Source organism: Podarcis cretensis (assembly GCF_951804945.1).
Source record: "Podarcis cretensis genome assembly, chromosome: 14".
NCBI lineage: Eukaryota > Metazoa > Chordata > Lepidosauria > Squamata > Lacertidae > Podarcis > Podarcis cretensis.
In genome coordinates, this window is record NC_137183.1 from 9178701 (window position 1) to 9203751 (window position 25051).

Below are 25051 nucleotides of genomic sequence, written 5' to 3' on the forward strand. Positions count from 1 at the left end.
GTCCTAGGCTCTGTGGTTTAACCCACAGCGCCACCCGTATCCGTACGAGTTATCTAGATGGGCCAATAATCTGACTTGGTACTGTATGAAGTAGCTTCCTATTTTCCCAATCTGTGGAGGTCATGAGCATGTCTAATCAAATGCTTGAAAGCTTCCTCACTCAAGCATGCAACAACAGATGCAAAGGCTTTTATGATAAGTTCCGCTTGCTACCCCTAGCCGAGCCTAAATTTTCTCAACCTGTGTATATTAAAGGTAAAGGTAAAGGTACCCCTGCCCGTACGGGCCAGTCTTGACAGACTCTGGGGTTGTGCGCCCATCGCACTTAAGAGGCCAGGGGCCAGCGCTGTCCGGAGACACTTCCGGGTCACGTGGCCAGCGTGACATCGCTGCTCTGGCGAGCCAGAGCCGCACACGGAAACGCCATTTACCTTCCCGCTGGTAAGCGGTCCCTATTTATCTACTTGCACCCGGAGGTGCTTTCGAACTGCTAGGTTGGCAGGCGCTGGGACCGAGCAGCGGGAGCGCACCCCGCCGCGGGGATTCGAACCGCCGACCTTTCGATCGGCAAGCCCTAGGCGCTGAGGCTTTAACCCACAGCGCCACCTGCGTCCCTGTGTATATTATAAGGAGACAAAAGATATACCCTCAAACCTCATTCCCAGATGTCTTGGTGTTCATTACAACTGCTGGAAGAGTTTTAATGACAGCACTAGTATCCTGCCCTCTTAAACCCCATGCCGTTTTGAACTGTTGGGATGGTGTGTATTAGAACCGGAATATGAATAGATAATCTGAATTGCATTTATCCACCTTCATTCATCCCTGTCACCAGAGACCTGGTTCTCACGGTGACTTTAAACAAGTGTCTGGACTGTTCCACTTCAAACTGCAGGGGAGCGGGCTTGTCCACCCTTCCACTCATCCTTTGCTTCTTAGAGTCTGAGAAGCTTTTCTTTTGCCCTGACACTTTCCCCAGGAAAACCCACTGTTTAGCACTGAATTGTAACAAACATCACTTGGGTTTTCTATGGGTTGGCGTCTGTTCTGATTCAGAGGGAAACAGTGGGTTTTCCAGGGGAAAGTGGAGCGGCAAATGAAAAACGTCTTAGATCTGTGCTTAGAAGGCACAGTACAAGTGGAAGTCTGGGCAAGCCCTGTGTGAGTGTGCGAAAGGAGGAAGGTTCACACAATTAACTATATTTCCAGACATAGCTCCCTGCACCCAGAAAACCAGCATGTCAGGGAGAAGACTGGATTAGAACCCCTTTCTCTGCATGCTAGCTTTCTATGTGCAGGGACCAGCTATTTTCTTTTTTCTTTTTCTTTTTATGAAGGAGCCCTCCACTTGCTGCCTGAATTGATATAACTCAGAAATAAAGTGACCACCTCAGTTCGAACTCTGCCCAAATCCCATCCATCCCTGTCTTATAAAAATCAGTAGGAATTTACCTAATGCCTTCACATCAAGATAAGACATTAGACAACCTGCAACTTGGACCAGAAGGAACAGAGGATCGGTGCCCCACTCACAACCTGGTGCCTGGTGCCCATCCATGTCTCCCTCCCATCTTCTGAGCACAGAGCTGTTTCAGCTTTAGACATTATATGCCCCTGCTGCAGCCATGCGGTTGGTGGTGCTCTTACGGGGTTCTCAGAGGCTATTTCTCCCCAGTTGCTGCTGTGTCTCAGTCTGAGAAAGGACCTTATGGATATACAGCTCTTCTTCAAAGTGAGGCATTGTAGGGCAAGAGCCTATAGAGCCATCGCTGTTGCTGCTGTGGCTGTTCCTGCAGTGGCAGCAAAAATCTCAAGCACAAAGGAGGCCCTGAGTGGCATTTCCTGGGCTGCCTCAAGAGGTTGCAAGTCTTTTGCCAGGCCAAATTCAACTTTGGAGCCCCAGAAGGGATGACAAGTTGATTTTGTTAAGGTATTTTCCCATTAGCACCATTGCCATGCCCGCCAACATTTCACAACTGAAAATAGAGAGCTGCTCATATAGAACCTGCCTTCTCCTTCCAGGTTTCATTTAGGTATTTTTGGGCACCTAAAGGGACCCCTGACCGTTTGGTCTAGTCACAGACGACTTTGGGGTTGCAGCGCTCATCTCCACCCCCCTCGTCTCAGCGTCTCCACCCCCATCGTTCAGCCCAGACACTGAGATCCAGCGCCGAGTGCCTTCTGGCGAATCCCTCATTGCGAGAAGTGAGGTTACAGGGAACCAGACAGAGGGCCTTCTCGGTAGTGGCACCCGCCCTGTGGAACGCCCTCCCTTCAGATGTGAAGGAAATAAGCAGCTCTTTAAAAGACATCTGAAGGCAGCCCTGTTTAGGGAAGTTTATAATATTTAATGCTGTATTTTTTTTAACACTTGATTGGAAGCTGCCCAGAGTGGCTGGGGAAGCTCAGCCAGATGGGTGGGGTATAAATAATAAATTATTATTACTATTATTATCTTGCTTTATTGGCCAAGGGAGCCGGCGTACAGCTTCTGGGTTATGTGGCCAGCATGACCAAGCCACTTCTGGCGAACCAGAGCAGCACACGTAAACGCTGTTTACCTTCTCGCCGGAGCGGTACCTATTTATCTACTTGTACTTTGACATGCTTTCAAACTGCTAGGTGGGCAGGAGCAGGGACCGAGCAACAGGAGCTCACCCCGTTGCAGGGATTTGAACCTCTGACCTTCTGATCGGCAAGCCACAGGCTCAGTGTTTTAGACCACAGCACCTACAAATGCCCTAACCTTCGCTGTGGGCTCACCAGCCACTCCCTGGAGCTTCCTGCTCCACCTTGCTGTCACTGCCTGTTCACCTGCCCTCTCTAAACAATATAACAATAAGGGCAAGGAGATAAGGCAGCAGCCGGGCGGCTGTGCAGACTGGACACAGAGGAAGAGGAAGGTGCCTTCACAAAATACCTCTCTCCCCCTGGTTCAAATGCAATCCTAATCATGGCAACTCAGAGGCTATACTGAAATCAGGGTGGTTTACTTCCAGGCAGGTGGGGTCAGCCTTGCAGCCTTAAATGCCAAGAGGGCAAGGATTCTTTTAGCTGAAGGTATACTAGGACTATAAGGGATGTGGGTGGCGCTGTGGGTTAAACCACAGAGCCTAGGGCTTGCCGATCAGAAGGTCGGCAGTTTGAATCCACGCGACGGGGTGAGCTCCCGTTGCTCGGTCCCTGCTCCTGCCAACCTAGCAGTTTGAAAGCATGTCAAAGTACAAGTAGATAAATAGGTACCGCTCTGGTGGGAAGGTAAACGGTGTTTCTGTGCGCTGCTCTGGTTCGCCAGAAGTGGCTTGGTCATGCTGGCCACATGACCCGGAAGCTGTACACCGGCTCCCTTGGCCAATAAAGCGAGATGAGCACCACAACCCCAGAGTCGTCCGCGACTGGACCTAATGTTCAGGGGTCCCTTTACCTTTATACTAGCACTAAGCATAATGGTCCTAGGAGACATTGTTATTGATAGATCCAAAACAGCAGCTGCAATGTCTGAAATAGCCACCTTGTGCACTGTCTGCGGCCTCGGTGTTCGTGTTCCCACTTGGAACTGTAATTTCTAGAGACCCTAAGAAGGCAGCTGACTCTTGATGAATGATAACACTTTGCAACTTACAGATAGGTAGCCGTGTTGGTCTGCCATAGTCAAAACAAAAAAAATTCCTTCCAGTAGCACCTTAAAGACCAACTAAGTGCATGCACACGAAAGCTCATACCAAGAACTAACTTAGTTGGTCTTTAAGGTGTTTTGACTTTGCAACTTGCATGTGTGTGTGTGTGTGTGTGTGTGTGTGTGTAGGCATTGCAAAAGAAAAGGCACATGTACGAAGAGTGGTGGTGGTGGAGAGAATATTGATCGTCCCAGCAGCCAGCTCTTGTATTGAGCTAAAGGTCCTGAGCAGTCACTGGTCTTGATTTAGGACTGTTGTGTCATATGTCAATGCTGTCCAACAGAAGCTGGCCTTATGAGTAAATCAGGCTCCTAACGGATTCGAAGAAAAATGGTTAACTTGGCAGAATAGTTCTGGAAGACGTAGGAGGGCAGAGGCTAATTTCTCTAATATTATGTCACCATGCTGAGTAATTACTTTGTTTTGGAAGGAAGTAATCCAAAATCGGATTGATATGACGCTAGACAGAGATTTACAAGAATGAACTTCAAGGTCTCAACTTTATGTTTTGGGCGTGAGGGAGGTTGGCGGTGAAGTATTATCCAACACTTTTTTTGGGGGGGGGTGTTATTGGGTTGTTGTTTTTATTTTGATTATATATATTGTGGTGTTTTTATGTTGATCATGTTCTGAGAACCATCCTGAGACCTCTGTGTGTAGGGTGGTATATAAATTAAATTAATGAATGAATTGAAGAATTAATGAATTAATTATGAATGGATCCAGGTTCCAGTGATTGGACATTGTATGTATAGATCATGTTTCCAAGGAAGAAATGCATCACACAGTATAGCCAGATCTGGAGGCAGATGCTAGAACTGGATGCTATTGAACTGGGTCACAATTCAGTAAAGGAGAGCTATGCAGTGAAATGATGGGGAAAGGAAGGAGTTGGGAGTGGAGAGGGAATACGAAAGGCCATAATGTGCTTGGTATCATACCACTTGATGCAATCATTGCAAAGTGTTTGATTCAATACATTTTTCAAAGCCATCCTCTCCAAACTGTGAGTCCTTTTCCTTTCAACATCTTCCCTGCAGAGGAAGCACATGAGTGCGGGGACTGTAGTTCACCACGGAAGCACATGTTTTCCATGCACCAAGTCCCAGGTCAGCTGGTTAAAACAGGAAGCCTGTGGGTCCCTCTAGATGTTGCTGTTTCTGAACCCTTACCTGCCCCAGCCAGCATGACCCATCATCAGGCATGATGAAAGTTGCAGTCCTACAACACCTGGAGGTCCACAGGCTCTTCATCTTGGGTTAAAAGGGCCAGGTATTAGGCAATAAGGGGAATTTCTGACTGAGATCTCAGAAAACTGGAGAAGATAATACTAGGCTGAATGGACAAATAATCTGATCTAGTACAAGGCAGTTTCCATGCAGGAAGAAGAAGGGGGGAAAGCTTTAAGAAGTTTATCATGCATGGAAATCACATATGTATGTATTGGACTCATCTGTGATTACACCATTTTTATGGCTTCTCCTACACGGAAGAAAGTGATTTTTAGATAACAAAATGCAAAGGATGAATGATGGATCTAACCTTTAGATACCTATAGAGGAGATAATATTCTCAAGTAAGGATGGAGGAGAAATTTGATTCACTGTGCATGTAGATTTGAATCTATCAAATTTGCAGTTCCCGAAGCAATCTGAACTGAAACACAGCTCTCATTTGAATTTTGCACTTATCAGAATTTTGCAATGCAACCAAATAATGTTTACAAAGATGCATGTTTTGGGGAAAAGTGTGTGTGAAAATGAATAGTCATACAAAAATGCTGGCGATGAAGGAAAATTGTTGCCAAATTACTTTAGTCAAAACTGCATATTAAAATGTGTAGATTAGCAGAAATTCACACAAAAATGCTGATGAAGTTTCACAAGGATTAAAACCAAAAGGTAAACTGCTGCAAATCTAGAGAACTGAAGTTTGGAAAAAATTGAGAAACCAAGAGAACCAAAACTGACAGATTCGGCACAATTGGCAAAATACAGTCCCAGAGGCCACCAAGCGGCCAGCTCTTCGGCTATGAACACCTTGCAAAACTCCATCTCAAGTTATGTTCTCAAACAAAATGATCAGAACTGACTGCGAACCAGACTTTTTTCTTTCAGTCTTGCTGTGTGGATATTGGATGTGGTTACAAAAGTGATGAAGGGGAAAGGTACTCTGTACAACCTCAGAGACACCCTCTACAATGTGACTGTAAATGGGTCTGAGTTCTACAAACCTGACCTGTGGTCAGCCCAAATTGAAACCCAAATTAAACTCTAAGTCCTTCTTGTTGCAATGGACAGTCAGCAAGCAAACCATTCGTGGGAGCAAACGCTATTTCATATTCAGCTGAATGATTTCCAGGGGGCAGGCATTAGGGGCCAGCATGTATGGGAACCTTCTAAGGCCCACATCTTGATAGGAGCCCCACTGTCCATTCATAGAGCCTTCTGGCTCCTATTCCCCTTTGCTGTCACCATCCTCTCACCTGCTCCATTGGAGAGATGCAAGAAGGAATAGTAACATCCTAGTCCAGTCCCCAGTGGAGGCTGATCTATTAGGGTGAAGGGAGTGCTGCCCCATCAGTGGCAGTCTGCATCTAGCCAGCCCTCCTTGCCTGATTTCTTACACCCAGTCCAGGGGGTGCTGCTTCTTCCTCCTTAGTCTCAGTGCTGCTCTTATGGAACTCAGCAGGAAGGAACTGGGGTGGGGCCAAAATGAGAACGAGTCTTTTCTGCCCTTCATTGGCTCTCTGGCTCCACCTACTGTTGGCCTCCCTGCCTCCTGCCTTATCAGTTCCAACGTGCAACAACCATCACTGGCACTGACGTGAATTGGGCCCAGAGGGAGAGGAAAGAACGTAATGGTGACAAGGTTGGCCCACATTAAAAACATCTCCGTTGTACCTTTTATCAATGATCTGAAAGCACTTTTTTATTTATTTATTTATTTATTTATTTATTTATTTATTTATAGCAAGCAAGTATTGATTGAGAGGTTCCCCCAAACCTGAAACTGGTCCTGCTGGCAATTTTTATTTATCGGCTAAATTTGTGGGAGGGATTCCACAGCATACCAGAAATGTACAATTAAAGTACTTTGGTTACCCTACGGCAGTGAAGCTTCTTCTTTTCCCTTTTAAGTAGGCATGCTGCAGTTTGGAAAAGTGTGGGGTGGTATTAATGGGAAGATCTATAACCCTCCCTCCAAATAAAACCCTAAAATCCATCCAAAATCAGGATGAATGCTCGTTGTGCTATAACTTCACCACAAACAAATCAGAACAAATGTTCCATCAAGACCAGGCGTAGTCTAACCTCCATGTAAGCCCCGTAAACAGGTCATAAGGAGGAGCCCTTTGTATCCTTCCTTTCCGCCAAATCAGGGGCAGGGAACTAGGGCCCTACAGATGTTTCTGAGCTATATAGCATTATCCTTGGAGGGATCTAGCATCGTCCCCATTGTTTGGCCATGCTGGCTGAGGCGGAGAGAAGCAAGAGTCCAGTCACATCTGGAGAGCAGCAGGTACCCTACCCTGCATTAAATGCCACTTTTGTCTGGGTAGCTATGCTGCCCCATCTCCTGCCTGAAGTGAGTCTCCAGAAGGTGCTTTTTTCAGACATAACCGCAGCTGTTCCTTACAATTTGGGCTCAAGCTGTTAACTATAACAAAGGCCCAGTGAGATACCGTTATGTTACACAACAGGGTACATAATGCCCAAGGGTGCATTGGGCAGCACAGAAAACAATTTCTAAGAATGTGGCATGACCTTATTACTCTGTTTCATTCCACAAGAGGATCATCACCAAAGGCACATACACGTCATAAATTGCAGCTGTTACGGCAATTTTGCCCTAACTCTGAAAATTCCACTCTGAAAATTATTATGGCCCAACTTGTCCTACTTCCAAAGGCTCTACTAGGTATTGTTTACTCACTTAATCAATTAGTATTATGCATTCTTACAATGCCTGCCTGCTGACAAAGCAGTTGCATTCTTGCGATTACTTTAGCACTTTTGAGCTCCAGCATCTCCCGTAAGCTCACAATGTCCCATGGCATCAAATTCAACCCAGAGAGAAATGCACCAGCCTCAGCTTGTTGGGGGGGGGGGCAAACACACAGCAGCAGCCTACCTTTTGGCAACCATTTAAAGACTACATAACCCATGCTGCAGCACGACTGAGAGCAAAATAGGCACCTGCAGAATCTTTACACAACCTTGAAATTGCCACCACCATCTATGGTGCATTCTGTTCACTAGCATAAAGACATGCACAGAAACAACTGGGACCTTTAAAGTGAGACACACCAATATAATGTCAGAGAATTTGAGCTGGGCTTGGAAAACAGGGATGAAAAACAGAGCTAGGCATGGAATTCTCCTGCAGGCTCATCTATACACTAACTCTCTGCTCCTTCTGAAAATTCACGTATGTTTTCTCTCTCTAGCTCCGCACCTAGTCTGTGTTCAACTAGTTTACAGCAGCCTGACCAGGCCCTTGCAGTTCATTTCCTTCCTCTCCTCCCCACGACTCCAGATATACTCCACACACTCCCATTTGCATCTGTCAACCACACTTACTTCACGGAGCTCCTTGGCCACCTCCTTGAGTTCTTGCAGGATGCCTTCAAGCTGCCCGATCACCATTTTCATGCGCCCCCTGATGCGCTCCCTCTCGCTGGTGTTACTGCTGTCGGTAGCGTTGTCAGTGGGCTGCCTATCCTGCAAGCCCCGGGAGTTCATCCTTCACAGGGTGCCGGGAAGCTGGGGCAGAGCTGCGTGGTGCATCCTGCTTTTGCCCAGCCAGACTGTGCCTCCACGGAGCCCCTCTTGGCTGGGGAGATCTCCACATCTTAACGCCCACCCACCCTACCCCAGAAAGCCCCAGCCACACGCTCACCTCCTGCCACCTTTGTGATCTCCCCACCCTAGCAGGATCGGGGCAATAAAGCTAGGGCAGTTGCGGGGCGATCAAACAAAGAATGAATTGGACAAGCCCCCATCTGTCCCAGTTGAGTATAGAAGATCTGGTATGACCATCTGACTGCAAGGCTGGTCGTATGGGATTGCCATGAACAGCCAACCCAAGGGGTTAAGGCTTTATTATTTGCACTCCACTCTGCAAGCTCTGAAGTGCCTGGGTCTAGATAAAGTGCAGAAAGAAGCCAATATACCACGCCAGTTTGTGCCACGTTTGCTGTCCCAACAAGGAAAGCATCACTTCCAGTTAGTTCACCACTGTCCCTTTGGAGAATCCTCTGGAGATCCTGGAGGCAGGACCTTACTGCTTGGCCTCAGCAGTTTCCCCACACTTCTTCTGCAGAGGGGTCCCCCATGGGACAGGAGATCTTTGGCACCGCTGCCATCTCTATTGCTGGTGGGCTTAGAGGGGCTATGCAGGACTTCCAGCCTCAGCCAAGCTTGGGAGGTCTCTTTGCTACAAATCTCAGGAAGCTCCTTAAAATGACAAACGTGGTTTTAAGCATAGAAAGTGGGCACCCGTGAGACGCTGGAAGCACAAAGAATTCCACACCACTTCCTGCATGGAGGGATAAAAGAGAGAGACAGAGAGAGGGGAAAAATCAGCGTAGTCAGGATGCTTATCTGGAAAATGCCAGGAATCTTCTAAATCACTTAATAACCAGCTTGGACCAGGGCTTTCCTGTGCTAACCTCCAGAATCCTTGGGAGCCCTGAAGACCGTCACCCTCTTTTCATCATGGAGAAGCACCAGGTAGTGATCTAATTAGCAGAGATCCCATGAGACGGATCACCCATGCTCTGGGACCACTCCTTTGTCTTGCCCCACAAACTCCACCACCTTCCAAGCAGGTCAAGCTTTGTCCTGACAGATCAGTCATTTGGGCAAGGAGCCCCCCAAGACCACAAAATGTTGGTATCACATTCCTCCCCACACACACACCAAGAGAAGACTTCAAACATAAATAGTCCGTGTATGTGTGTGCGCACGCACACTGATTTTCACACATTCCTTGCACACCTCTTTCTGCTGGCCATCAGATATAAACTTTAGCATTCCTCCCACCCCCAAAAAATATTTCCTCCCCTAAAGGCTATCTCCTTCTAGGCCCTGAGACAGCAGTGGCTGCATGGGCTCGACTGGGTCATAAAAATAATATTTTCAAAAATCCTCTGCGAAAGGAAAAGGACAGCTGCTTTTTAACCCACTAGGATGACTTAAAAAGCCAACTTACTAGCAAGGCGGCTGCTTCTGAAGCCTGTCAAACCCTCTTGCTCCAAGCGGACCCCTCCTCTCTCTTCCTTCCATGGCTTTGGATGTCACAAGCAGATTCTTGGGTCCTCTTCCCTTTCCCCAAAGCTGGCTGAGCCTGGACATGAGTGGTGAGGTATATCCAGTTTTTTGAAAAAAGAAAATCAAATCCAGGATATCGACACACATGCACACACACTTCCATGTCTCTCAGATTAACCCTTCAGTTGCACATGGATGCATTGTGATTATTGCCCTTCTGGTTTCCTTCAAGTATGGAGGAGAGAGAGAGAAGGAGGGGGGAGGAAGAATAGGAAACTGTACCCATTCCCCGCATGAATAGAGAGAAAAAGCCCCCGCTCCCTCCCCGTGGCCAGCTAGCCAACCAGCTGGGGAGATTAATCAGTTCAGTTCAGAAGCTCTGTCTGTGCAGGCTTTCCATCTGCATAGCAGAAGGGAATGTCTCCACCGGTCCAAGGGCCCTGGTCTCCAGTCCACAGGTGACATGGCTCCTCCAGTTGAAGATGTCTTGGGGAAGAGGTGGAGGAGGAGGAAGAAGAAGAAGAGGAAGAGGAAGTCAGTGTCCTTTCCCCCACCTCATCCCCTGTTTTTAGGGCATAGGATGTTGCTAGGTCAGCTTCTTGCCCGCAGCCGGCCGGCCGGCCACCCTTGGAGCTATTCAGCAGGGCAGTGCAATCCAGGAGACCACTTCTGTGCTGCCTTTGGACCCATAAGTAGCTGAGCTCAGATGCTGCTCACATCCTGGCGAAGGAGTCCTTTCCTGAAGCTAGGAAGACGGTGGCAGAAAGGAATGGGGGGAGAAGAGAAGCACACTCTTCTTCCTTAAAGCTTCAGAGCTCTCCAGTTCTGCCTTGACTGACAGCAGTGGGATGCTAGTGTCCGACTTATGATGCCCAGTGCTTCATCTGAAGGGAGAGCCATGCAAGTGGGCAGAGAGAGAGAGAGAGCGAGAGAGAGAGAGAGGTTGGCTTCTTCTTTCCTCTTGCAAGTCAGATCTCCCAGAGAGTGCTTGTGCTGGCTGCTCGGCAAGGATGTGCGTGCGTAGCTGCCTGGTCCATGTCCATGTCCCTAGTAATCTGTAAAGAACTGTCCTGGTCTCCCCAGCATCCTCACAGCCTGCCAGCTTGACGGCTATTGCTCAGCTTAAAGATGCTTGGCTTGTGCTGTGTCAGAAAACGGGGTGGAGCCTTGGCAGAACAGGGGGATTTAAAGGGCCAGAGTACTGGAAAAATCCAGGCTGCAAGCAGAACGTTTCCGTCTGTCTGGCTTTTAACTATTTCTACGGCCATCTTCAAAAGTGATCAACTGGGGAGGGGTGAGTGGGGGGGGGGGTTGCGGGTGTCTCCAGACTTCCAGGAGGGACAGAAACACACGTCAAAAGAGCAGACTTGCACAATTAAAGTGGATTAAAATGACATAATATTGTAAAAATTGATTTTAAGGTGGGGATAAGGTGATAAATTGCTGGTTTAATTTTTATAAACTTGGAACGCAGGAGCGGGAGATGTGAGGAAGTCCAAAGAGGATCAGAAAACATGCTATGACACATGATATTTTTGTATGTTTTATTCGGTTTGTTGTATTTAAAAAATCCTTAATAAAAATTTAATAATAATAAAAAAAAATGCTCTCTTTCCCCAGTGAAAGAAATCAACTTTAAAAAATATATATCCTTTTTTGTAGCTTGGAGAGTGATGGGGAACTTCACTGAAAAGTGTGAGATGGGTTGGATTGTTTTTGTTTTGATTATGTGTTTTGTTATTTTATATTCTGATTTTATTCTGTGAACCGACCTGGGGACCTGCAGGTATAGGGAGGTATATAAATTCAAAAAATAAAGAAAAAATAAAAATGAACTGATTAATCAGAAGATATCAAAACATCCCATATGAAAATCTGAACAAATTCAGGATGAATTCTCAATTGTCATATAACTGTCCTCCAAACAGATCAAAACAAGTGCTCAGTAACGAATGGACATAGTCTAACCACCATGCAAGCTCTGTGCAAGCGAATCAGGTGTGTGTGTGTGCTGAATATATAGGTCAGTTGCTTCGAGCATGGTACTGATAAGACCAAGGTTGCAGGTTCGATTCCCTTCATGGGACAGCTGAATATTTCTGCATTGCAGGGGGTTGGACTAGATCAGGGGTTGGCAACATGCGGCCCATGGGCTGGATGCAGCCCACAAAGACCATTTTACCAGCCCACGAGTTGCCCCTGAACCAAGCTGCCCACTCAGCGATTCCCCTGTGCGCTGCGCTAAACCAGCGTGGTGTGGCACAGGGACTCACCAAGCAGAGCCGGAAATCACGTCTGCGCACTCGCAGATACCAGAAATCACGTCTGTGCATGTCCAGATGCCAGAAATTGCTTCTGCGCAGGCACGGTTTTGGGTGTCTGGGCATGCGCAGACGCGATTTCCGGCATCACACTGTGCCAGTCCAGCCCACGGACGATCTCTGTGGGAGTGATCTGGCCCATGGCCAGAAACCTTGCCAACCTCTGGACTAGGTGATCCGCAGGGTCCCTTCCAATGCTACAATTCTATGATTCTTTGATTCTGGAGGAGTCCTGTGTGTTTTTAAACTCTGAATGGTGAATGTCAAAGTTACACATTGTTGGCAACGGGCCATCAGACTAAAATGGGCTCTCTAGACAGCCCTCCCCATTTTGGGGCTTCCTGCCACTTCCCATTGGGGCACTCCCGCCAGCCTTTATGCTCTGGAATCTCCACCCAATCCTCACACACTCCCAGCCCAGTGCAAAAGGGCTTGGATTGTGCCCATTGTCCAGGTTCAAAGCTGAAGACCGAGGGGACACAAGGAGCTACAGATGGACCCAGGGACTGACTAGTGGTAAAAGAATAATAATATTCAGCTAAGAAGGATTTTAGCATGCCCATAGATCCAGTGTTATTTTTATTGAATTATATGGAAGGAACTGCCTTCTTACATCTTGGTGTCGCCTAGAATCTACTGTGCAAAAAATGGTGCTTAACAACAATACCATCCATTACAGAGAGGATTGATAAAGTGGGGGCGGGTTGCTGTAATGGTCAAACTAACATACTACATCAAACTAAAAACAGAAAAACAAAGGCAGGGTATTTTTTATGGTTAATTGGATTAAGTTTAAGGAATATAGGAAAGAACATTGCTTAATACGAAACACACATTTTTTACATTTACAGCATTTGATTAGATCAGTGCAGGGTACTTACAAAGTATGGAAATAAATCGGGTTAGTTAATACACTGTACTGACATATATGGATATGTTCTTTTAGTAAACAATGTATTTTTCTGAAGAAAGATTGTCATATTAATCAGGACTGTTATCTGATCATGAATTTCTCATTAAAAGATTCTTCTCTTTTTTTCCCGTTCTGGAATGACTATTTCTTTTTTGTGTGTCCTAAATGTTACTCATTTGTTACCTATAACATGCTATATAATAATAATGACTAATCTACTATCTATTTTGGGAAATGCTTTGCCTTTTTGTCCAGTTATTCTCTGTGTATTCAGTGCCTCTTGAGAAACTGTTGCCAGACTTGGCATGAGGGTTCCTGAGGTTTTTGTCAGTGTTGGGACATTGGCCACCATTTTGAATCAAGACTGTCATGTGACTTTGGTGTGACTTCCCCTGGTTTTTGGCAGGACCATTCCAACTTGCATCAGCTGGGATGCCTCCAAATATATTGTCAATCAACTCGGCACAAAGGTTCCCAAGATGGAGGAGACAGTATTTGCCTCCTTTTGGATGCTTGGGGGAAAGCAAATGAAAGCAACTCCTTTATGATTTTGTCGTGCCCTCAGCCCCCCAACACAGAGTGCAGAAGACTACCAATTTGTTCTCAGACAAATGGAGAAAAAATTATTTCCCCAAAGTCCATACAACAAGGAAAAAGTAAACACACCCCATGTTGTTTTTATCTAATAGAATATTCCTCCTTCCTATTGTTTTGAAACATGGGGCAAGGTGGAGAAACATTATAAAAATCTGTCATAAGGAGGAAACAAGCAGGAAGGAAGGGACTCCAGACTGGACAGAGGTAAGGGAGCAGGTTCAAGAGGTTCTAGGGCTCCCATGAAATGATACCACATGCAGCCGTCCTTTTATTCACTCCTGAAATCATGAAAATCCTGCAAAAAGTACCTGGGGTGTCCTCATCATAAGACAGTTTCGAAAAGGAAAGTGAGATTTTCCAATGAATATGTTTTTGGGAAGGAGACTCACTTTGGAATATTTTTCTCATGCAATCATGGTAAAATATATTTGGTATAGACCCTACGTTCTGTCCAGATCCCCCCATGGCTGGTACTCAGAAGGCCAGCTCAGCCTCCTCTGACTCTGAGCTTGAAGCCAAGTCCGTGATAAGCCCCTAGCTCCTTGCTCCCTGCTCCTTGCCCTCTCTTCCTTTTATATAATTCCAGGCATGGAAGATGGGATTAAGCACTTATTTGTATGCTATCCAAGCTTCAGCTTCAGACACAACTAATGCCCTTTTCTGACCAACACTTAATGATACTACCACCTGTGATCTGTACCGGCTCAGAAACAAGCCAACCACTTCAGGGTAGAAATGCTGTGATTTTTAATTCCACTCATGAGCTTTGCTGACTGAGTTGATCTGTTATGTTCTTCTCCACTCATCCTACCCCATCATCATTCACAAAGCATCTACTTGGCGCATTTGAACATCAAAGGGATCCCATTTGGAGTATTTAGCCTTTAATATCCTCTAGGCATAATGTTACATTCACACAATCCGAGACTCCCTCAAGAATGCACACAGACATCCATGCCAGCAGTAGAGATGTAATAAGAAGGCATTGTTCTTGCATTATTCCCTGTATTTGTCCCATGCAACACTGTTACCATTCTGCTGAAAGATGTTTTCTGCCCCAAAAAACGTTCAACTTGAGGCCCACTGTGGCAAAATTACATAACTTGTGCAATTAGCATAATTGCATAATTACTGTCAGCATCGCCTTTGAGCCAGTGTCACCAACTGGACTCATGCACTTCAACCTCGACTGGGCTAGGCGAGCTGGGTAGCACTTCCAGAGACCACCAGGTCAAAGTGCTGTGGACTCACAGCTTAAAGTTGTGAGCACCGGATTCACTTCCACAATACAGTCGTCGCACAGCAGAGTATAGCAGAGTCTAGCAGTGTATACACGACTCGGAGAGCAGCTCTGTAGAATATCTTCTTTTATTCTATAACTACAACGATGATACAAAACTATATACAGAGCTAAATAGGTCTAAGCATAAATGAATGCTACACTGAGTGTCTGCAGCTGCTCTTAGCAGCAACCTTATCTCTACACACGATCTCTAACACTCAGTCTCTCTCTCTCTCCAACACACTGACTGACTGACTTGGTGCTGGAGCTGAATGAGTAGAAAGCAGAACACTGCTCCTCCTCTCTGGAGAATCAGCAGACTCAACAGGAGATTCTCCTCAATTACATAATGTAACCTATACAATTAACATAACATAGGTTCCATAAATCACATTATTCCACCCCATTCATCTCAATATAAAGGAAACACATTGCAAATGAGGTGTGTGTGTGTGTGTGTGTGTGTGTGTGTGTGTGTGTGTGTGATATCAATTGCCTATCATTTGTGGACTGAAAGCAGTAACAACAGAAAATACCAATCATATTCACTGGATTGATTTCCATTCCAGACATGGGACGAATAAGGAAACACCTGCTATTCCCATTCCCATTCCTCTTTTCATCGGAATGCCAGTGTGGTGTAGTGGTTAAGAGCGATAGACTCATAATCTGGGGAACCGGGTTCGCGTCTCCGCTCCTCCACCAGTCCTTGGGCCAGTCACACTTCTTTGAAGTCTCTCAGCCCCACTCACCTCACAGAGTGTTTGTTGTGGGGGAGGAAGGGGAAGGAGAATGTTAGCCGCTTTGAGACTCCCTAGGGTAGTGATAAAGCGGGATATCAAATCCAAACTCTTCTTCTTCTTCTCCAACATACCTAGCCAGCAGGGATGAGGCTGTGAGGACCACTCAGCATCTTTTAATTTTATACGCCACTTCATGACAAAATGGTCCTCCAAGAAGTTTTCAAAGTGTTGAAAATTCAAACATTTAAATATAAAGACCCATAACTAAAACACACAATAAAACAGTCCTGTTAAAACAACACAGCAATTCAAACTGTGGATTTAGGTGGTAAGTGTTCCGATTTTCTAATGTTTTTCGGAAGCTGAACATCCGACGCAGCTTCCGCTTGGGTGCAGGAAGCTTGGTTGTTGAGCATTTTAGAAGCTGAACGGGCTTCCAGAATGGATTACAGTGGTACCTCGGGTTACAGACACTTCAGGTTACAGACGCTTCAGGTTACAGACTCCACTAACCATGAAATAGTGCCTCTGGTTAAGAACTTTGCTTCAGGATGAGAAAAGAAATCGTGCTGTGGCGGTGCGGCGGCAGCAGGAAGCCCCATTAGCTAAAGTGGTACCTCAGGTTAAGAACAGTTTCAGGTTAAGAGTGGACCTCCAGAACGAATTAAGTTCTTAACCCAAGGTACCACTGTATGTTCAACAACTGAGGTTTGACTGTATTTAAGCAGAGAAGGAGTGCCATAACACTGGTTAAAAAGCCTGCCTTCCACACTGTCAGGGTCAGGCCCAGAGGTGTGACCTTGACACCCCTTTCTAGGTCCTTTGCCCCTTCATGAAAGGAACACATGAAGGAGACTCGAGTCTAGCACACATCTCCATAAACATGTCCGCATGAACGCTAAGGCACTACTCAGTGCACAGGGTAACACATCTTTGCCGAACACAGTTCACCAGTGAGGCTTTGCTTTATTATAAGATAGTTATGGTCTGCCTGCATATCTTTAAATTAAGGAATGAACATCTTCTTGGAAGAGAGAGAGTAAGATAGAGACAGAGAGAGAGAGAGCAGGATAGACTAGCATAGAACAGGTAAATAAAGCAGATAGAACATTGCCTACAGCTGTGAGTGCTAACAGGGTGCTGTGTGACCCCCTCCCCCCCGATTTACACTTGTGTAAGAGGGTATCATGACAGCCGGGTACGGATCCAAAGAGTTGTGTGAAAACCAGGCAGGCAATCTGATATTAGTGCTCATTCCATTTGCAAATCCTAACAGAGAAGCCACTGAGATGCTTCGTGTTGAAGGCTAGGCTTGTTTATTCTGTAGTATAGGCTGCAGCTTCAGAACTGGTGACTAGGAACCACTGATGGATTAATCACCCTGAATTGTTATGAGAGGTGCATTTTATGGCTTTTCATCAAATACTCTCTCCTATCGCTCTCTCTCTCCCCCTCCCCATCTTCCCTCTCTGTTTATTTATGATTTTTCTTAGAATATGATTCATTGGATATTTTCTCTCTCAGGAACAAAGAGTTTCCAATGATATGTTATTTTTGCTCCTTTCTTTTTAGTGCTTCCAGTCTTTACTGTTATGCACACCCAGCATACAGGGTGTGCTGGGTGTGCCCAGACACACCCCAATGGTTTATTTTTAAAAACAACAACAGCAGCAACAACAACACAGGCATTGTGGCAAGGAGAAGAGAGTAGAGGGGCAGCCCAGCTCCCTCAGTTGCCACAACCCCACAGGGAAGCAATGGTGGGGGAGCGACAACGCCACTTCCGAGCTAGGGAGGAGGTGGGGTTGCAGGCTTCACGCCCCTCCCCCCACTCGCGGGGGCTGGCTTCAGCCCCTGCGACACCAGGGAATCCTCAGACGCGTCATACTTCGAGCCAGCCAATCGGAGTATACAGCCATACTTAGGTCTGGCGCGGCCGAGGGTCTCCCTCTTTTCTGCGCCACAGCTGACCTGGTTTTCCCTCCCCTCCCACCTGTTAGGATAGGCTCTCTGACGTTGCTATGGACTTCGGTTGGTCGCCGTCAAAGGGCCTGGTAGGAATTTTTCCATTTGGCAGATTGGCACCAGCCACTTGGTTTTCGCCTACCTCGTAGCAAACCGTCACAACTCCACGGTATTGGCGGTTAGGCATTGGTGGGGGTACAGTAGTATTGTTATGCAGATGAAGCGGGGAAGGTAGCGCCATCGCCTTCTCCAAATCAAAGGGTAGTCCGGTAAAGGATTCCGGGGGGCGTGGCCTTGTCCTAAGCCTATGGAGGTATGGGCCCACGGCACACCCCCACGCGGTGACCCCGGGGGGAGATCCTAGTTGACGTGCCTCAGCAGGATTCCCCCTACTGGTGGTTAACCCTCACCGGCCTTCAAGCATGCAGGCTGAAGCCAGTTAGTTGTTAGGACCAATGCCTAAGCCAATACCGCTCAATTCCTGTAATCAATCAAGTTGTGGCCTAATTTGACTCATTAAATCTTGTGTCTTTATTTCTGAGGGGGGAGGCGGGAACTCACCACGCAAAGGGAACCAAAGAGAGATACAGTCATACCTCATGTTATGTTTGCTTCATGTTACGCTCTTTCAGGTTGCATCTGCGGCGACCCGGAAGTACTGGAAAGGGTTACTTCCGGGCTTCGCCGCTTGTGCATGCGCACAAGCGCTAAATTGCGCCGCTCACCTGAGCAGATACAGCGCTTCAGGTTTCGGGCTTTTCATGTTGCGAACGGGCCTCTGGAACTGATCCTGTTCGCAACCAGAGGTACCACTGTAAATGCAGGATGAAGTCCAGATCGATTCCAGATCGATTCCAGCCTTTTTATTCTGCCTGCATCTGTCTCTGTCTCATGGCTCCATCCTTGCCACCTTTTGTGGACAGAGATCTCTGAGAGTAAGAGGGTGAGTGTTATGCGCTAAGCTTGGATTCTAGAACAACAGGCAAGTAGGATCCTAGAATGCAACAACTGATTGGCCTGCAGTAGCAGCCCAATCAGGCTCCAGGAGGGAAGCAGAATCAGCCAGTCAGATGAGACTCATTGTGTAAATAATGTATATAAAAGCCTGAGGTTTGGGGGGAAATTCATTCACTGTTTTACAAGCTGCAATAAAGAGCATGAAATCACTGCAGGACTCTGAGTACATATCAGTGAGGTTTTTTGTTTTTTTAAGTAACATTTAGTTGTGTAGGTTTTTTTATAGTAAATTTTTGTTTCTTTAGTTTGTTTGAGGAATAAAAAACAATGTCCTTTATGACTAAGAAGTCAATAAATGTTCACATAAAAAAAGAAAATCCCTGTGTGTACATCCTAATGCAATGTGCTGCGCATGCCTAGGACCCCCAGCCCTGCTTCCCTCCCTCTCTCTGCCACTTCTAAATTGTCAAATGACTCTATCTTTATTTCTCTCTCACACCCTCCCCAATCTCTGTCCTTTCAGCTGGATGGTTTTCAGTTGTCCAAGCTCTGATAAATTTCACTTTCACAAGCACAGAGAGGGCTTCAGCTACCAGGAGACCATGTCCGAAGAAAGGATGGAGAACTGACAGCACCTATTTTTCTAGAAAAAAAAAGCACTGACTAATACAGACTAATATAGGGACGCAGGTGGCGTTGTGGGTTAAAGCCTCAGCGCCTAGGACTTACCGATCGAAAGGTCGGCGGTTCGAATCCCTGCGGCGGGGTGCGCTCCCGCTGCTCGGTCCCAGCGCCTGCCAACCTAGCAGTTCAAAAGCACCTCCGGGTGCAAGTAGATAAATAGGGACCGCTTACCAGCGGGAAGGTAAACGGCGTTTCCGTGTGCGGCTCTGGCTCGCCAGAGCAGCGATGTCACGCTGGCCACGTGACCCGGAAGTGTCTCCGGACAGCGCTGGCCCCTGGCCTCTTGAGTGAGATGGGCGCACCAACCCCAGAGTCTGTCAAGACTGGCCCGTACGGGCAGGGGTACCTTTACCTTTACCTTAATACAGACTGAACACTCTCCTCCATTTATTCATGTTCTCTCAACCTGGGGCTAGAGCAAGAAGGGGGTCGTTCATATTCCATTCCAGAGTGGCAGCTATGCTTGCCTATTGCAGCAAAACCAAGGGAGTCTCGCAGCACCTCAAAACTTTTTATAGCAGGAACCATTAATAGATTTTTTTTTAAAAAAAAAAAAAACAGAGTTTTAATTATAACAATGTTTAATTGGTTTTTTAATGGTTGTGTTCCCCCCATGTTTTTAGCTATTCTTACTTTAAATAATAAAACGATGGTGATGATGATAAACTTCCATAGACTCCAGATCACATTCTTCAACATACAGGTCCCAAATCATACCCACTCCACATCTGTAAGAACTCGACCGTTCAGTGTGGCAGCACCTGCACTTTAAAATTCCCTGTCTATTAAGATCAAGCCTGTGATTTTCCTGTACTCCTTTCCATACCAGCTGAAAATGTTTTTTTTAGACAAGCCTACCCAGTTGCTTAGAAAGTTGAGGCAATTTAAACCGGTTTTAATGTTTCAACCATTGTACATTATAAATGAGTGTTGTGAATTTTTCTCAGTGTTATCGTGTTATTTTTTTGAGGGTTGGTTTTTTTTTTTACAATCAAAAATTAAAAATGAATTTAATAAATTAAATCTTCGATTTTAAACTGACTAACTAACTACAGTGGTACCTCGTGTTACATACACTTCAGGTTTACATACGCTTCAGGTTATGGACTCCGCTAACCCAGAAATAGTACCTCGGGTTAAGAACTTTGCTTCAGGATGAAAACAGAAGTCGTGCTCCGGCGACGCGGCAGCAGCAGGAGGCCCCATTAGCTAAAGTGGTACTTCAGGTTAAGAACAGTTTCAGGTTAAGAACAGACCTCCGGAACGAATTAAGTACTTAACCCGAGGTACCACTGTAACTAACTAACTAACTAACTAACTAACTAACTAGGGATGGAGAACCTGCTGCCCTCCATATATCATTGGACTTCATCTCCTATCATCCATGTCTATTGGCCATGCTGACAGGTGCTAATGAGAGTTACAGTGCAATGGCAGCATTAGGAGGGCCCAAGATTCCCCATCCCTATCCTAAACCATTATCTCCTATTGGTGATTGATACAACAACTGACCACCCTGGGGTGTTTTTTTGTTTTTGTTTTTTGTTTAATAAATCTTTATTAAACATTCAACACATATTTACACAACAATTTACCAAGTTACAATTTATGCACTTACACTACGCAGAAAAAAAGAAAAATACAAGAAAAAATAGAGAAGAAAAAATAAAGCAAAAAATAAAGAGGGATAAAATAAACTTCCAGTTGTTCTCAAAATACTGAATCTCATTTTTTTTTGTTTTTTTTACACAGTATCATGTTATTGCACTTTGTTTCCTTAATTTTCTTCAGAGAAAAATTCTATAGTTTATTTCTCTGTACATTACAAGAATCATTCAGGGTCGGCCAGGAGATTTTTTGCTATCATAGTAGGTTTTCAAATATTCTTTAAATACTATCCATTCTTTATTCACCCTCTGCATTGAGTACCCTCTAACTCTCCCCATCATTATTGCCAATTGGGTGTATTCTGTCATTTTTGCCTGCCATTCTGACTTTCAGGTGTAATTTCAATCTTCCAATTCATTGCGACCAGAATCCTGGCTGCAGATGTTGCGTACATAAAGAGTGGCCTTACTTCTTTCTTGATTTCAGTTGACATTATCCCTAATAAGAAGGCCTCTGGTCTTTTCATGAATGGGAATTTGAGTATCTTTTTTAATTCATTATATACAATGTCCCAGAACTCTCTGATTTTTTCACATTCCCACCACATATGCATATATGAACCTCTCCCCTTTTTACATTTCCAACAAGTTTCAGATCTATTCTTATACATTTTGGGCAGTTTGGCTGGGGTAAGGTGCCACTGATAGAGCACTTTCATAACATTTTCTTTTAGATTGTAACACGCTGTAAACCTAATATCCTCCCTCCATAATTTCTCCCACTGATTCATATGGATATTGTGACCAAGGTCTTGGGCCCAATGTATCATTGCATTTTTCACCTCCTCCTCTTTAACCTCCCAATCGAGGAGGAGGTTGTACATCTTTGAATTAATTCTTTTTCTAATCTTTGAATTAATTCTTTTTTGAATTAATTCTTTTTCTAATCTTGATATTTATTTTTCAAATCCTTTTCGTTTGTCAATACTCAATCTCTCATTTATTTGAAAATATTGTAGCCAGCCTGTCACGTGCACTGTAATTTTGTCAAATTTCTTCAGGTTTAATTTATTGTTTTCGTCTTCTATTAGCACTCTATACGTTGCCCATTCACCTTTTGCATTTTTCCCTTTTACAGCCGTGGCTTCTATCGGAGAGGTCCACCAGGGGTTTTTAAGGTTCCAACAGTTTCTTATATTTCGCCCACATTTTACAAAGAGATTTTCTAATTATGGGCTTTAAGGCACAAGTCAGCTCAACAAAAGAAGAGTTGGCCAGCAGCTATTTAGATCACTCTGTTCTTGTCACATAAATGTAAGAAATGATTCTCAAACATTGTACAGTGGTACCTCGGGTTAAGAATTTAATTTGTTCCGGAGGTCCGTTCTTAACCTGAAATTGTTCTTAACCTGAGGTACCACTTTAGCTAATGGGGCCTCCCACTGCCACCGCGCCACAGCGGAGTCTGTAACCTGAAGCGTCTGTAACCTGAAGTGTCTGTAACCCAAGGTACCACTGTAGAAGTAAATGCAAGCAGCTGTCAAATGCTGCTAGATCTCTGTGTGGCTGCTCCGTGTGGTGAGTCACTGAATTGCAGGTGGCAACCTTCTTTGGTAGCCAGAGTGTGTCTGCCCAGTGGCATAGTGGGGGGGGGGGAGGCAGGGCGGTGCCTCCCCCACATTTTGGGGGGGGGGCAAGTTTGCAAAATTTAACAGGCCATGCGTGTCTCGCGCGAAGAATAGAAAACCACAGAGGGCGGTGGGCTTTTCGTTTTTCTTCCTTTTGCAAGAAGGATGGAGGAATGCTGACTGATTTGGAATGATTCAAAGGGTGCAAGCCAGCCCCACGCCACTCTGCAAGGGCAGCTATGTTTTGCTGCTGGTGAGCTCTAGAGAACTGAGGGACAGCTAAAACGCTAGGGAAAGGCATGCTATATAGGCTGGTTTTTCTGAGCCCAGCTCAGAAAAAACAGTTAGTTTTAAGTAATATTGCAACAGCTCTTAGAGTCAGTTTACTAGCACCTCTTGTTTCAGAACCCAAGTCAGGAAGGGCTTTTAGTTAAATGGATACAGCAGTCAAAGAGCCTTTGTCATTCTTACTGCCAGAAGATGTGAGAAGATGGGGCGTTTCAAGCATCCACAATGTGTCCCTCTTTTCATCAGTGACATATTGGAGGTTATGTCGCCTTGCAGATCACTAGCAAGTATTTCTGTACTTGCATTTGTAGCAATTGGTGCCAACTTTGTTCTTCCCAGTCAATTGTATATTGTTTTAGCACTGTCTTGACCCAGATGTTTAAATGTCTTTTTGAACTTTTTTTTTTTGTTCCACTAGTCATGGAAGCCGTTAAACTCGACTAATGATGATATATAGGCAAGGATTGTGTTAGTACTCGAGCAGCCTTTGATATTCTAATGATTTGTGATGGAGAGAATATGGGCTTGCTTTTGCTGTTCTATCTGCTCTAATTGGGCTAGATGGACCATTGTTCTGGCATGAAATAAAGTAGCTACGTATGCCTGTCATGGACTCAGTACTTTTGGTCTTCAGGAACAGGAAGGGAATGAAAATGTAGCAAACATTACTGGAGAGCCAGTGTGGTGTAGTGGTTAAGAGCGGTAGTCTCGTAATCTGGGGAACCGGGTTCGTGTCTTTTATCTGTCTACCAGGAAGGAAACCTGCTTGATCCTTCTGTATCATTTCCTTTAAAATTCTTTTCATCCTATTTGCCAAAATGTTTGCGAACATTTTGTAATCATTATTTAATAATGAGATCGGCCTGTAATTCTTCACTTGGGTCAGATCTGAGTCCTGTTTGGGAATAAAAGTTATATAGGCTTTTTTCCAGCTTTCTGGTATTTCCTCCTTCTTTAAAATGTCACTTCTTTTAATGGTACAGACAGGGTGTGTTTCATTTCTTTATAGGATCTTGCACTAAATCCATCTGGTCCCGGTGTCTTCCCACTTTTAAGTTCTCTTATTGCATTTATAATTTCATCCATTTCGATTGGCTCATTCAATTTATTTTTATTGCAAATCGATATTTTCTGCACCTCTTTCTTCTTTAAATAGTCCTCTATTTCTTTTGTATTACCTCTCCCCTTTCTTTTATACAATTCTCTATAAAAATCTACAAATCTGTCAGGGAACTGCCATCGGAGCCAAGGGTGGTGGTAAGGCTCCCCAATGACGCTGGAGAGGGAACCAGCAAGGAGAGAGGGGGAGCGTCCACTGGGGAAGGAAATAGACGTGACGCCAGGGAGAAAGGGGAGGCAGAGGGAGCTTCGGAGGGAAGGCTCCAGGACTCTTCCAGTGAAGCCAGCGGGGAGAGCACAGGACCTCCTCTAGGGACGCCCACTCTGCGCAGAAAGCTTCCGCGCAGAGAAGCTAGGCGGCGACTTGGTGTCAAGGAACTTTTATGTTGGAAGAAATTCAGGAAACGCCCACTGACGGATTCTGCCAGTGATTGAGACAGTCATGGAGTACTGACTGTCCAGTCAGGGGAAAGTTTTAACCAAACTACTCAGCTTGGAGCAGTTTGCCCCTTACGCACAAGCAACCCCACACCCCATTATAAAATCCTTTCCTAATTCCCTTCGGATTTTCAATATCTTGATCTTCCACTTTTATTTTGTTTATTGTATTTTGCTCTTTCCTTGTTTTAATTTGCCAAGCCAGCCATTTTCCAGACTTATTTGCAAATTCAAAATTCAAAATTCCTCTGCTTCATTTTTTTAATATTCCATTCCACTTCCTTATTAATTATCATCGCAAACTGAGTTTGAAGCACTTTTATATTTTGTTTCACTTTTTCATCCTTGGGCCTAGTAGTTATTTTTTTCTCATTTTCCATAATTTGTTTTAGGATTTCCTTTTTCTCTCATTTTGTTTTTAATTGCATTTTGCTGGATAAAGAAACCCCTCATCACCGCTTTACTAGCGTCCCACACCGTACACATTCTTGTGCCTTTATTCACATTATTTACAAAGTAGTCCGTTAGGCATTTATGTGCCCTTTCCACTATCTTCT

General features: G+C 45.2%; 1 protein-coding gene across 1 annotated transcript in view; it reads right to left on the reverse strand.

The window, feature by feature from the left end:
• Nucleotides 1-11071, reverse strand: part of INSYN1 (inhibitory synaptic factor 1) — a 130787-nt gene extending 119716 nt beyond the window's left edge. The window contains exons 1-2 of the mRNA XM_079953473.1: nt 9894-11071; nt 8261-9218 (exon numbers count right to left, since the gene is read on the reverse strand). Coding sequence (XP_079809599.1) covers nt 8261-8422 — 162 coding nt within the window. The 5' untranslated portion in view covers nt 8423-9218; nt 9894-11071. The remainder of the gene's footprint in view (nt 1-8260; nt 9219-9893) is intronic.
• Nucleotides 11072-25051: the final 13980 nt, after the last annotated feature.